The sequence below is a fragment of the Magnolia sinica genome, chromosome 8 (genome assembly GCF_029962835.1).
Source record: "Magnolia sinica isolate HGM2019 chromosome 8, MsV1, whole genome shotgun sequence".
Taxonomy (NCBI): Eukaryota; Viridiplantae; Streptophyta; class Magnoliopsida; order Magnoliales; family Magnoliaceae; genus Magnolia; species Magnolia sinica.
The window spans coordinates 4,502,720-4,518,766 of NC_080580.1; the positions used below are offsets into that span (position 1 = coordinate 4,502,720).

A 16,047-nucleotide genomic window follows, 5' to 3' on the forward strand; every position below is an offset into this window, starting at 1 on the left:
AATGGCATTGAGCTGTGTGCTCAACTGGAGTACTCGAGGGTGGAGATAGCAAGCTTCAGGTATAGTAGTCGTGTCCCTAGGTAAGGAAGCAAATGGATCCTAGGCCTCATGGTATTGGAGGAGTAGGATTGATGTTCTTAGACGTACGTTAGAGGTTCGTATCTCTCATACACCTAGGGAAGCAAACGTCGTGGTGGACGGGCTTGCTAGAATGAGGAGTGAGTCCCAATTGGAGAAGATATTCCGATCCATGGATTCCCTTCTTGTAATCATCAGGGGCAACATTTTCCTAGACCAAGTTGGTCTAGGTAACCTTAGGAAGAGATAGCCCCCTCTTGAGTTGGTGTTTTTATCAACTTCTTTTAGCCGACGGGATAGGCAGGCCTCTCCTTTTTGTACTAGGCCTGACCTAAACTTCCTATAGTATTGTACAGCCTTCGGCTCCCGTTCTTTTGTGAATAATAGAATCATCATTCTTTCCAAAAATAATAATAATAATAATAATAATAAACAAACAAACATGATGGATGATTCACATAGAAAGTGTGCCCCACATGACAGATGGATATCAAAAGTGACCCCCACATGATGAACACATCAAATGTGGATTCCACATCATGAGTTGTGGACATTGAGGGGCTCACATAAAGGCTAATTAGCATTGATGGTGGGCTCCACATATTGAATAACCTACATTTAGGTGGGCCTCACATAATGGATGATCCAAGTCAAAGGTCAACCCCTAATGATGAATGGTCTACTTCCAAGACAAGCCTCACAGGAAGAGATTTACACATGCACTCAGTCACGGTACACGCGGCATAGGCAGAAGAAACACCGACTTGGACAAGGCCATGACGGTGGGCCCACCTTGATATATGTATTGTATATCCATTCCGTCCATCCGTTTTTTCAGCTAATAATAGGGCATGTGCCGAAAAATTAAGTACATTCAAGTCTCAAGTGGACCACACCAAGGGAAACAGTGGTGATTGAACGTTCACCATTAAAACTTCCTGCGGCCCACCATAATGTTTATTTTGCATCCAAGTTGTTGATGAAGTCAAAAATACCTGGATAAAGGGAAAAAAACAAATATCAGCTTTATCCAAAACTTTTGTGGCCCACATGAATTTTTTTAATGGTAGGCATTTAATGACCACTGTTTCTTGTGGTGTGGTCCACTGATATTTATATCTGCTTTATTTTTTGGCTCATGCGCTAAAATGATCTTAAAAAATTGATGGACGGCATGGATATACAACACATAAACCAAAGTGGGACCCACAATCATGGCCTCACCAAATCCGCTCTACAGAACAAACTACAAAACTAGTAGGCCGAGTTTAGATGTGTCGGCAAGTAATGTACACTCGATTACAAAAACTGGTTCCACGCCGTATTCGAGGGCATGGAATGCGTTGCCCGGGCGTTCTAAAACAAGCATGGGTCATGTCCCATCATGGTCCCTAATGCCATACTGTACCGTCCCAAACGCGAATCCAAACACACTCACTTTAGATCGGCCTCATTCTTTGGTTCATACTCTAAAATGATCTCTCCAAATGGATGCAACACATAAATCATGGTAAAGCATATAGAATGTGACATTGTTTTGGTATTGAGACTTGCTACCGTGCTAATCTGTGTCCGAATATATTCTAAAACTGTGGAGTAATTGTGGAGCCCACTGTAATGTCTGTGGTTAATATTTAAGCTGTCAATTCATCTCTCTAGATCATTTTATGGCATTGGCCCAAAAGTGAAGTAGATCCCAATCTCAAGTGGACCATGCCATAGGAAATATGTGTGATTGAACATGCACCGCTAAAAATTTCTTTGGAGTCCTGAAAAAGTTTTGAATCAGGCTTATATTTGTGTTTCCCTTTCATCTAGGTCTATGTGACACTATCGATAAGTTGGATGGCCAATAAACATTACACTAGGCTTTAGAAAGTTCTTAACGTTGGTCATTCAATCACCATAGTTTCTTGTGGTGTGGTCACTTTGGATTTAGATATGCTTCATTTTTCAGATCATGCCCTAAAATGAGCCGAAATAATGGATGGACAACACATATATAAATGAGATGGCTGAATGGATGGACAACACATATATAAAACTGAAGCAGGGATGTGATGAGGGCGATCACCGTCTTCCCCAGATAATAAGTACAACGAGTCCACGGAGCTCTCGGGACTCCTCACAGAGATTCTTCTCAAACTTAGGATGGAGTTTTAGACTCAAATTCCAACTTAAACACCCTAAAAACATGACTGGCTATAAATAGTTATTATTTATAAACAGTCACCATTCCTACTAGACTTCATGGTTTTCGGCAAAAAATAGGTAGTGTCCAATTTGGCTTAACCATGCTATTCTCGAAAATTTTCTAAGCCCTTTTCTTGTTGGGCACGACTCATACAACTCAAAGAATAAAAAATTATAATCAAATTAAAACTTATGATTTTAGTAATCAGTCTTGCCTGTGCGGCTTTGTTGGATCCGACGTGGGTGGACCCCTGACTGTGGGACTGGGTGATGTATTTGCCTTAAATCCACACGGTCCAACCATTTTGAAAGCTCATTTTAGGGCGTGATCCCAAGCATAGCTACATCTTAGGTGGACAATTGCACAGGAAATAGTCTTGATTGAATCCCCACCATTAAAATTTTCATGGAATCCACCGGAATGTTTATAAGGTCATAGATACCTATGAAGAGACCAGATAAGTATCATCTTAATCCAAAGCTTGTGGCCCACAAGAAGGTTTTAATGATCAGTTACTACTGTTTCCTGTATATGGTCCATCTTAAATTTGGATTTGCTTCGTTTTTTGGATCATGCTCTAAAATGAGTTTTCAAAACTGATAGACAGCATGAATGTAATCGCATACATCACGGTGGGCCCACAGTCAGGGGTCCTACGCAACCCACACCCAAGTCTTATGCAAAAGTGGGGTCCACGTGTTGTATATATCATTCCATGTAATTGTTCACAAGCTTCAATTTCTGCAATAAAAGACCTTATTGTAAAGTGGAGGCCCATTATTATTGAATATATGTTTTCCATTTAATTTTATAACTTGTGTAATGAAAGTGGCCCAATTTTTTCAATGACTGGAACACCCAGTTTATTTATTTTTTAAGTGGGGTCTACACTATGCCATTAAATCTTTTAGGCTAAAATATTGTTAAAAAAATCTCAAAATATTTTACTTTGCATAACATAACATAATTTTATGATATAAATGTTGTTCAAAAAACAAATATGAGAATCAATATGTCATTTCCCACACTTTCTTGGAAAGAGCATTTATCGAGAAACATCATTTTATTCCTCACACTTTCCACAAATCCAAACAAAGCCCTACTCATGCCTCGGTGATAGACTCACAAAAGTTTGAACACGAGGTCATGGTTTCAAGTACTGTGGTGGTGGTGTGAGTGCGTGGGTGGGTGTGTGTGGGATGTGATTGCGTGTTTAAAAAATAAAAAATAAAAAAGTCCCCAGAGAAATGCTCCAATGCTCTCAAATCATTATAAGTTACAGTGCATCTCAACCATCCGTACAGTTACAGCCATCCTTTTTCGGGTGCGGACCCCACCAAGACCTAGGTAGAGGCAAATGGTCCTGTCAAGGACTATATGGGCCCACCGTGTAATGTGTATGTTATATCCATGCTGTCTATCCATTTTGAAAAACCATTAATGGGCATGAGCCCAAAAAGGAGGAGATTAAAGGCTCGAGTGGATCACACCAATGAAAACCAGCTGGGGCGGCAAAAGTTTTGAATCAAACTGATATTTATGCTTTCCCTTTTTATACGTCCATGTGACATTGTGAACAGTTTGGATGGCAAATAAATATCACGGTAGCCCTAGGAAGTTTTCAATGGTAGGAATTCAATCCCCACTACTTCCTTTGATGTGGTCCACTTGAGCCTTCAATATGCTTCCTTTTTTTAGCTCATGACCTGATCTGTCAAAATGCATGGACAACATGGATAAAACATATACACTATGGTAGCCCCGTGACAGCACCGTGTCTCTAGCTAGGTCCTGGTGAGGGTAGCATTCAATCAGCGCCCTCCTTTTTCCAAGTTATGGATAGGATGGTTATAATTGCCTAATAAAAGTGATTATTTAGAATCAGTGGCCATCCATGTTGGTCCTCAACAAATAGATGGAAAAATATGTTGATCAGACCTATTTTTGAGTAAATGATCTTTACCATCTGTCCAATCGAATCATCATCATCATCATCATCAATATTTTTCAGATTTAGCATAATAATTTCATGGAAACCCATAAAACGTCCATTCAATATAATGAACGGTCTAGATAAATAGATTGAACTAAGTGTCCCAGTGCAACTAGGAGCACTATAACTTGTAGTGCTCTGAGAACACTGGAGCATTTCTACCATATTTATATTAGGAAAAAAAAAAAACACGTTCATAACGTGACTCATCAAGTAATTTGTTTGCTATGATCAGATCAACAGTCCATAACATGCCGGTACGGATAACCACTGGAGCATTTCTACCATCTTTATATTCAAAAGAAATATATACATTAAAAAAAATTAAAAAAATAAATAAATAAATAACACATTTACAACATGACTCATCAAGTCAACTAGTTTATTATGATCGAATCAACAGTCAGTAACATGCCATGACTTATCCGTAAGACATGTAGGTTGCAACTTATCCATCACGTCCAACTGGGGCCGGAACTTCTAAACGAATGGTCCAGATCATCGGATAATAGGGCAGAGAGCGAGAGCACCAAAGCCTTGCTATCAATATTCAAAGTAAATAGAGTCCTGGCTCCATGGCTTAGTGGTAAACATACCCTGTTTCAACACTCAGATCATGGGATCAAGTGCCCATGTGGTGTGTGGTGTGTATGTTAAAAACCAAAGGTTCAAAGTAACACAGCCCATATATGGCTGTATCAGTGTTGAACAGTATGTCCACTGTTGAGGCACATTATCAGAACCAACCAACCAATAAATATGGACCCGCAGTTGGGTTTTTTCTTTCTTTTTCTTTTTCTTTTTTTCTTTTTTTGTTAATCATCCTAACCAACCATTTGGAAGCCACCAATCTGATATTTGGATTTTCTGGAGTATGGTACGATTAGCAAGCAAATATTAAATCCGGGCAGATAGGTGGACCCCACCTGTATGGTTGCTGGGCCAAGTAAAATAAAATCCTGCTTGATCCAAACATTATTCAATGCTCAATGCTCGGGATGAAAGTTTGCATGGCACCAGGTTTTGGCTCATGGTTCAATGATCAAAGTTAATGACATAATGGGCCACAGACCAAACATCCCCCATATTGGAAGATCCTAACCATAGAAAATTTGGAATTCTTTTTGGTCAAATGCACCCCTTAATTGATGTAGTCTCTTAACCGTCTATTTTGTTGGCTGTGTATTGGAAAGTCACCAGTTTTGCAATCTGAGTGATTTCTGTTGCACGGAGCATTCTCCCTGGATCCATACAGTTTGGATGACAAAAGAAGATTGCCATGCACGGATCTGAAAACTGTCGATGAGTGTTGTATGTTACCCCACCATGGGTGAGAGAAATTCACTGTACTCGGCCTCTTGAAGCTCATGTACGGAAAAGTAAAAGATTAAAGAAACAAATATGAAGTACAATGAAAAACAAAATCATACAACACCAAAAACAGGTGATGGGATTATTCTCGGGCAGATTCAAAAGTTGGTGAAATTTCCTTACGGTTTCTTTATCATGATGACTCTGTAAGTGATGAAGATTTCATGAGTAAGAGCAGGGCCCTGTTCTTGGGGAATTTACCAGTCTCTTGGCAAGATCCAATGGTAGAGAAAATCTCCCCCGGGAGGAAAAAAACAAACTTCTTATTTTTTATGGCCTCAACTGTAAAAACTGTAGAAATGTGTTAACTTGGCACTTCCCTTGTGAAGAATTTCTTGGCCTGTAAGAGAAGAAAATGAAGCAATGTGAATAGAAGGGCAGGAGAAGGCTAAGGGCACATTTGGATGCACCTTCAAAAAACGGGTGTTTGTCGCTAATAGCCATTTTGAGCCAAACACTTTCGTGTTGTGTGCTTGGATGCACTTCCACAAACACCGCTGGATCCCAAGCTTGTTGAAATAGGCGCTAAAAAAAACCCACTCATCGAAAACCAGTTGGATTTGTTTTCGGAAAATTGACTGTTGAAAATCCTTTTGCGGAAGTTGCATTCAAATGGGCCATGACCAACATTCATTAGTTTAATTAGAGAACAGCTTCCCTTGACTCAGTGACAGAAATGACCATGTGCTCTCGGAATCAATCAAGGTTTTAAGACTCGTTGACTCACACTGACTTGTTCAATCTCAAATCGAGGGGTACTGGAAGAGTGAGGGACACTAAGCCAAGTTAGGCCGACCCCCTTATTTCCAATTCTAACAAATGGGGGCCCATAGTTTGGTAATCCAGACCCTTCGCATATTGATTATCATCTTGGATGGAGCAAGCCCCAAAAAATTTCCATCGTGGAACAATCCAGCAACCCATATTATTTCAGAACTGAATGTCTAGTGTTGTTGCTTCTCTTCTTAGCCATCTGAGTATATGCAAGCACCAATCTGGAAATTAATTGGTGCCCATCCAAAACAACCCAGAACGTCCCAACAGTCTAGATTGCTGAACCATGGGCCCCACTTGCCAGAATTAAGATTCATGGTATCAAACCAGATTGGACTCCGCTGAGTCCAAGTTGACTCACATTAGACTTGGACCAGTCATAAAACAATTGAATCGACAGGTAAGTCTCCCCAATGCACATAATGCCCTAGGCTAATCTACGAGATGATGCGCCTTCCCAAAGGATGATAGAAGGCCGCAGTCACTCGTGGCATTGTTTCTTCCGATTTGAAAAGATTTTGGGAGGTTCATCCATCTTATCTCATTGTAAAATGGGCCTGCCATAATTTACAGTATAGAAGTGCAGCATCATAGAGAATGCAAAAAGACAATTCTAAAGTTACCTGCTCCAAAGTCAGAAACATGATCACATTCCACGATCCTAGACGACCAAAATTTGGGATGAAACCTTTATAAAAGGCAAGTGGTCCCTGCAAATAGAACCAATCAGTTGGTTTTTTTTTTTATTTTCCTAAACTGAAATGATGATATTGACACTGCATTGTTCATATCTGAATATCATATACAAAATAATCCAAAAAAAAAAAAAGGGTGGGCTTCACTGCATCGTAGAAGCAGTCAGTTCTAACATGCATTGGACACTGGAAATCCATCAAAATGATGTTTGTGTTAACAAGGTTCAGGACTGGAATTTGCTAATTTTAAAACATGTCCATGTCACATGCACTTCCATCCGCTTGATACTTTATTGCATGCATAATCACAAACAAAAACCCACTAAAGAGGAAATATGGGGTCCTGCTCATCAGCAAATGTTCTGTTTCTTGACATGCAGGATTATGCATGTGGGATGTTCCCATGATCCAAAACGTTTATATGATGGGCCTCACCTTGGATGAGGAACACCAAAAATTCCTCCCACAAAAGAAAACTTCAACCTTTTGATGATTGAAATGTTCTCCTTTGAATATGGACCTTCTCCTCAACCGTCGAAAACTTCAACCTTTTGATGATTGAAATGTTCTCCTTTGAGTATGGACCATCTCCTCAACCGTCTTTTTGGGGCTATCAATCAAAAAGGTTAGGATCTTCTAATCTTGAAGATTCTCGAGGCTTGGGTCACCAAACCAATGCCCCATACGTAGTGCATCAACAAACTATATGTTTACTGATGAGCAGGACCCTTTGTTTCCTGCATACGAAAACCATCTAAATAGGACCAGGGCTAGGTTATAATCTGAAGCATCTGCTAGTGATAGCCCAAATTGCACATCAGTTCACACACAACCAAAAGATGGGCCACAATTCAACTACCATGTGAAGCTTAACATAACTGGCATTAGCATGGACCGACAAACCATCCTAATTAAAAAGATTCTAACCTAGAAACAAATATGAGAATGCAATTAATCTTAGTTTTAAACCATGAAGTAAATTTTTTTCCACAAAGCAATGGTTATGGTAAGCATAATCTCTGGTTCCTCTCATCCACTGACTAGATGGATATTTTCATCTATACTTCATTTTGGTTTCTAAACAAACTTTCGTCATTACTGACTAAATTTTATATGAATGATAATTGCAGCAACATGTTGCTACAAATGTTAAATCACAAAGTACAAAAAATAAAAAATAAAAAGACCAAAAAGTGCGTACATCATTTCTCAGAGTCTTGATGAAACAATCAAGGGTGCTTTTGTAGGTCGAATCTCCCATCATTCTCGACTTCATCTGCAACAAGCAGTAAAGTGTGAAATTCATTTTTCTAGAATGAGAAACTGGTCTTAGAAATTATATTAGAATCCCAAGTCTAGAAGCATGAAGTTGTGTCCCTGTGTCCATGCATTTTACACACCAATACAATTGAAAACAACTCACAATGAGATAGCGAAAAGGAGCCAATTTGAAATAAAAAGTAACAGCTTCAGAAAGCTTACCACATCAACAGGTGAACCAATGCATACTGCAAAAAAACCTGCCCCCAAACCGGCCAACAGGTGGGTAAAAACATTGTCCGAGAACCCAGGAATTTTCAAGATTGTCTACATTGGAAGAAACAAAATATACGTGTCAATTAAACAGGTAGATTTTAGAGATTGAAATAAAGGACATACAACAAGAGGAGTGCATCAATGAGATTCACTATTGTAACTTTTACCTGCTTCACTTGATCATAACTCGCTAGTTCAGCAGCATTTATGATGGCATTACGTGCAATATTAGGACCAAGCCCAGTCCACAAAGCCTTAAATCCTTCCTATAATTTGGACCAAATTTAGAAGGAAAAAAAAATGGAGAAATATCAGATAAATAAAGGGAAATGCTTGTCGTGAACAGGGAGCAATGAAACTCTTAGTGTGCCAAGTTCTATTAAATACGTGGACATTCAATCATCAATCTAGACAATCCATTAGGTTCACCCCAAACATTGGCCTCCTTTTATAACTGTCCGTTTTTCAAGGCCACTGATGGGGTATTTTATCATCTGACTTTAAAAAAAGGTTCCTTAAAGGGATATGCTACGTAAAATGGATTCTATTGAATGGACAATTCATATTGATTATTGGACCTTCATTGATCCAAACCATCCATTTTTATATGGCACTAATTGGATGGGGAAAAAAAAAATCCTCTAATCAGTGTGAACCTTTTCAAGGATGGCCATGAAAAACGGGTCAAACCTAATGGAAGGTCCAAAATGATGATTTGATAGTCCACATGTCTAGAAGCACTGGCCGCACTACTAATGGTCTCTCAAAGTCGGGCCCATAAAAAATGGGAAAAATATTTATCAGAAGGATAATGATGAACAGTTGGGGATAAAGCTTAGATGATGGTGGTGGTGGTGGTGATTTAATTAGAAGGATAACCTGTTTGATGATTGTTGAATAAGCATTCAGTGCTCCAGAATAACGCCTAGGTACCCCAGGTGGCAGCTTTCCCTCGGATTGAAGACGGACTTTCACCAGATCAGTAGGATTAGCGATCGTAATTGCTAAAGCACCTGTTTGATGTTACAATAAACATGCTTAGTAAGTCATGGAACAAATGGAGTGGTGACCAGATGTTATTTTAGCACACACGTAGCAAACAGGAGTAAAACAATTTATTCGAACAAGTACTTATTACGAGGCACATACTATAGACATAAATCCTTATCATGTTTGTTCCATTAGATTAAATACCATAAAAATATTCACCAAATAGCACACACCAGTAGTGAGGGCAGCAAGTATTTTCTTGGTCAAAGGAACATCACCAACAAAATCACTACCAACATAAAAGGATTTAACCTGCACAATACACCAAAAGATGCATCAAGTACAAACAAAGAATAGGCTAAAATTAGATCAATGGAAGAAAGATTTCAAAACATACTGGTTCATACAACCCAATTCGTAGCCCTCCGAAGAGGCACTGGCGATGTAATCCAGGGACTATGCCTTTCCAAAGCGCTGATAAACCCTCTTCCCTCGCAATCGTAGCAACAGTGCCCAACATTCCCCTGTATTTGGGTGCAGTCAATCCATCCCCCGAGGTTGCTTTTTTCTGGAGCTGCAGCCTAACTTTAGCAGTGTCCAGGGGAATCGTGCAAATCTGCATGAAACCAACCGATAAGGAGGGAGAAGGAGAGGGGGGGCGCTTCAAATCTCCAAATGCAGTAATGTAGTAATAAACTCAGTTGAATTGCTCCATAAATGTCTGAGGAATAAAAAAATGGAAATTGGGCCTTCTGAACTATGCCCTAGTGCTTGTGACATGCACATCACAACATTCACACCATGAGTTTAACACCAACATACTGAACAAACATTTGCACCAGGAAGCATGGGAAAACACAGAAATCATCAACCATCCAATTGTCAGACATGGCTAAACCCCCTTCGAGCCACACATAAAACAACAGCATCGACTGAATTACTACGTCACTCAGACATGAAGATACACTCATTACACAATTTTGAGAGTCACCACAGGTTTTAGAGATATGGATGCACCTATTATCCCAGTTAGATCCACCATGACTTTTTTCTTTTTCATTTCTTTTTTTCCAGGAAGCAACTCATTTCAGGTCACATTTGTTTGAGCCCATAATCATATGGTTTGAGCTTGGTTCTATAAATGAATTCTTTCTACAGTCATTTATAGCAAGTTGCTTTGGCTTTCCAGCGTGAAAAGAGAATTCCCACTGATTTCAGCAGAAACCAGTGTAGGAATTAAATTCATCCATTTCCATTATACATAAACCAAAAAAAAAAAAAGGACTTGGGTCAACTTGATCCTGTCACGACATGAAAACCAAATATTTAAGCAGAAAATGCACATAAATTGGTAAAAAGGGGAAATTCTAATCACTATAAAAACTAGGAAGTTGATATCACTTACATGCAAACCAAACTGTGAAAAACAAAAACACTAAAAATACAGAAAAATAGTAACCATATTCAAAGTTTATAAATGCGGAGTTGGATTTACAACTAAGTTTGATTGCAACAGTTAAATCCAGTAAAGAGTAAATGACCAAATTGTCGATCTGAATCAAAATCGTGCTGCCCACCTTTGGTCATTTCTATAGTGAATCAAAGGAATTGAATTAGTTCAATTGAACGCTGAAACAGACCCAAAATTTCTATCTAGGTAAGGAAACAAAAAATGATGACAGCATGACAAATCGTTATATCTATTTAAGCATAAACTGCAAAATAGAAGTCCAAAAATCGAAATTCTACCGCAAATGGAAGCTCCAGCTACCAAAAAAGGCAAAAAGAAAAAGAAAAAGAAAAAGAAAACTAGAAAATTCATGCATTTCAAAATTCGCTAATTAAACAGCAAATGTAACACGAAAATGCTGAAAATTCAGGCAAATGTAGCATGAAGATCGAAAGTTCTACAGTTAAAAATATCAAACTATTACAAGTCAACCAAAGATCCAGCAAAACAGGAAAAAAGAAAAAAGAAAATCCAAACTGATTAAATTCGACTAGATGAGCAGAAAATGCAAGAAAAATAGTAAAAATATATAAATTCAAGGTCAAAAGAACCAGATCAAACAAGAACATCTGTTCAATCGAACTAAAAATGGACAAATGAATCACCGAAATTTTACAGAAAAAATGCAGAAAAAAGGCCAAAATTACAAGATCAAGATCAAAACAACAAGATCAAGCAAAACACATCCAAATTCCACTCAATCTAACTTCGAAATCAAATAGATTAGGGAAAAGAAAAGGATCGATACCTCTGCAACACAGGCGGCAAAAGCACTGCTGGCGAACGTTCCCGCGAACGAGATCTCGGTCTTGGGCTTGAGATCAGACATGGGAGCTGAGCACTGGCGCCGGAGAATGCCGATCTGGTGTCGGAAAAAGCGATCGGCTGCCGAGAAATGCAATGGAAGTGAAGACGAGAGAGTTAGGGTTTTTCCCTCAAAGACGGAAAGGGGAAGCTGAGGAAAACGGTTTCGTTAACGGGAATCTCGGGAAGAGAGTGCTATTTATAGAACCCGGCCAATGGAGGTCTGTCTCTGTCTCCACTCTCGCTACCAGCGTATTCTTCGTCAGTGCATCGTATTCGAATGCGAATTTGCTACGACAGTCGTTGGAGGGAGCCCGTGCAAGCACCTGTATGCCCACCATCATGCGTGCGACACACACACCGTCCGTCTTTGCTTCAGATCGTGTTAGGACATAAGATCATTAGCCGAGAGGAAACTCGAATGGGCCACTTACTTGGGATTGAGATTGGGGCCACCACCCATCTTCGGCCTGGCATTGGGTTCCGGCCTGGGTCTGGGCAGAGTCTGTCCTAAGCCTGCCCATTTACCAAATGGGCAAACAAACCAAACCTTAATCCAGTTGTGGAATGCAGATCATCAATGTCAGAAAATATAAAAGAAATTTATTAAATTAAAATAAAAGGCCGAAAAGGAGTTGTGTGATTCAACGATATATCTACTCTATCAAGTAACATTATTATTTTCTTCTTTATTAGAAATTAAAAAAACAAAAATATAAGACTTGTTTCTCCCAAACTCGTTCAAGAAATACTTTAAAAGATGAATATTGTGGAATAAGATATATCTCTCTAGCTCTTATCTTATGTAGATAATATCATATGAGAAAGCACCTTGAAAGACATATTGGAGACTAGTCTTCATCTACATGTGAGGAGGTGGGGAGAGATAATGAGAACAAGAGAGAGAGTCTCTCACTGGGGCTCCACCGCTACAACATTCTCACACTTTAAGACTAGTTTCTTTAATAATATGAAAAACACTTCTTATTATAGGTGTTCAAATATCACTAATCGTTAGGTAGCAACAAGCCCAAAAAAAGTCATTCATCAAGTAAACTTCTCTTTTGCAGTAGGCTTAATCAGCATGTTTGTTATATTGTCATCGATGTGAACTTTTTGCAATGATATATGACTGCGTCTTCCGCCATGTCACGAACAAAGTGATATTAAACATGATGTGCTTGGTTCGAGCATGAAATACCATATTTTTAGGTAAGTATAATGCATTTTGACTGTCACAATGAATCAACACCATTTCTACTTAAATTTTAAATATTCTATAAACCTCTTCAACCAAATGGCTTCCTTACATGCTTGTGTAACCGACATGTATTATATCTCTGTAGTAGAAAGGGCAATACTAACTGCAGTCTCGACATCCAACTAATTGCATCGCTAACCACAAAGAATATATATATGTGATGGATCTTTTTTATCATGATCTCCTGCATAATCTGCATTCACAAAGCAAACTAATTACAAATTTTGGCCGTCATAACAAATAGCCACCTTAGAAGTATCCTTGTAAGTAACAAACGATCCACTTCACAGGAAGACAATGATCTCTACTTGGGTTTGCCATGTATTTATTGACTGCTCACATTGCGTGTGTAGTGTTTAGTCTGGTGCACACCATAGCAAACATAAGGCCCCCTACTACCGATGAATATGGTACTTGAGACAAATCCATCTTCTCTGCTTCTGTACTAGGACACTGGTCAGAAGATAGCTTGCAGCCAACATAGGATGGAGTACTGACTATGTTAAAATTTTACATGTCGAAGCAGCACAAAACTCTTTCAACATAACCCTTTTGGGTATCCAGACTTTCATATTCTTTTTTCTCTAAGTACAATCATGCCAATAATTTGATTATTGGTATCTAAATACTTCATATCAAATTTTCTAGACAAACGAGCTTTTAATGTTGCAATAATATATCTATTAGTGCATGCAACCAATATGTCATTCTTATACAACAACAAGATAATAAAGTTACAATTACCATAACTACGAACATATGCACAATGGTATGCCCCATATATATGAAATCTCAAGCTCACAATGAATGAATCAAACCACATATACCAATACCTCAGTGTTTGCTTTAAACCATATAACGATTTATTCAACAGACAAACTAAATTCTTCTTATTTTATTTGATAAAGCCTTCAAGTTGAGTTATATAAATATTTTCATCAAGATTTACGTGCAAAGAGAATACCCACATGGACAACTTGAAAGAATATCGTATTAAAGTCAATATTTGATTTTTTAGCATACCCTTTTACCACTAATTAAGATTTGTATATTTCAACATTCTCATTAGTATTATTTTTTATCTTGTAAATTCATCTGCAACTAAAAACCTTCCGCCCCTTAAGTAATTCAATTAATTCTTAAGTCTTGTTTTTATGCAGAGCTTCCATCTCCTTATACATGGAAACTCTCCATTGGCTACCATCCACATATTCACATGCATCTCGGTATGAATAAGGCTCACACTCTTTTGCTATGCAAGCGTAAGCTGTAACATAATCATTGACCAAAATGGAGGACTTTGTAGGTCTCTTTGGTTGACCTTGATCACTTTAAGTTTTAGCACCTGGTCTCTCATCTGCATGCTCTTCATCAACTTCATCTTTAACGATATCATAAATCTGTTAATCATCTAAATCAATGAACTGATAAACCCATTAAAGTGTTCTTGCAAATAAGATCATTCATCTTCAAGTTGTATAATTGACGTCAGAAAAATATCTTATTCAACATCGATTTACCTTCATATAGATTTCATAATTTATCTCACAAACCTTTAGTAGTTGTTTGATAGATACGTTGAACAAAACTGAATCATCTATAGCAAGAATAAAGTCTATCATGGCTAATTGATTTTTCTCCTCAAATATCTCATCTCTCATCTCTTCGGGCTTCATTTTCTTTTCCTTAAATTGCAATTGTACATCCTTCATTCATCAACACCACATTTATCTTCAGTTCCCACAACGCATAATTGGATCCGTCAAACTTCAGCATCTCAAATTTGGTAGAACTCGATCCATCCATCTGAAACACAATTGCAAAACAAACGGCAATACCAAGCTTATGCTAAAAGATTTCTCAATCTTTAGCATCAATACCAATGCCCGCACTTTATCAATGTCAATGAAGCCAACACACAAAAGAAAATAGACAAATTGAAATAAGAGATAAGAGGCACAATAATTTACATGGTTCAACAATATGCCTACTTTATAAAGTAACAATATAGCTTTATTTTTCATTAGAAATAAAAAGAAATAAAAATACAAAACTTACCCCTCTCCAACTCATATAAGAAACACTACAGAAGATGAATACTATGAAATACAGTACCTCTCTCTACCTATGACCCTCATATTATATAGATAACACCATGTGAGAGAGCACCCTAAAAGACGTAGGGGTGACTAGTCTTCATCAGTGCATAACGAGGTGGAGAGAGAAGGAGACAAATAAAGAGAAAGAGAGAGTTCATCTCTCACTAAGACTCCACAACCACAACAAATCCAACCCGCAACCCATTAAGGAGTGACCTTACTAGACCTGCTTTAATTTTATAAACTCTATAATTAATTAATAACCATTGTAATTCCTGCCAATGACAATGATAGATTACTTTTTGAACACTAAAAATGAGAAGGGGTATAAATTTCATGTAGGACCCATATAATGTATGTGGCATATCCACGCCGTTCATCCATTTTGTTGTCTTATTTTAGGGCATGAGCCCAAAATTGAGGGAGATCCAAAGATCAAGTGAACCAACAACAAAAAATAGTAGGATTTGAAGGCCAACCATTAAAAACTTTTCAAGCCTCCTAGTTTGGGATTGCCAATTGCATAAAAGAGCAATGATTACAAATCAAAACAAGGTCTCTTGAAAACAGATAATCTAACCTAAAATTTCCGTGTTTGGTTCAATGTGGTAAGATAGTAATAATAATGCTTTGACATTCATTTAATGTCAAATACTATAAATAAATAAATAATATTTAAAAAAAAAAAAAACACTAATCTTTTTTGGATATGAGATTTCCACTACAATGCAATGTAATATTG

The 16,047-nt window shown here is 38.0% G+C and overlaps 1 protein-coding gene across 2 annotated transcripts; it reads right to left on the reverse strand.

Annotated features, from left to right (window-relative positions):
• Positions 1-5,635: 5,635 nt before the first annotated feature.
• On the reverse strand, positions 5,636-12,290 carry LOC131252658 (mitochondrial uncoupling protein 1). Of its 2 annotated transcripts, XM_058253318.1 has the most exons (9): positions 11,890-12,279; positions 10,029-10,247; positions 9,865-9,943; positions 9,521-9,654; positions 8,809-8,907; positions 8,588-8,692; positions 8,307-8,381; positions 7,034-7,120; positions 5,636-5,976 (listed from the first exon to the last, which is right to left on the reverse strand). In XM_058253318.1, exons 1-9 carry the CDS (start codon positions 11,968-11,970, stop codon positions 5,941-5,943), a joined length of 915 nt encoding a protein of 304 aa, XP_058109301.1. In that variant the 5' UTR covers positions 11,971-12,279; the 3' UTR covers positions 5,636-5,940. The 2 variants fall into 2 exon arrangements, with proteins under 2 accessions (XP_058109301.1, XP_058109302.1); XM_058253319.1 differs by lacking the exon at positions 8,307-8,381 and having other exon boundaries at positions 11,890-12,290.
• Between the last annotated feature and the right edge of the window lie 3,757 nt (positions 12,291-16,047).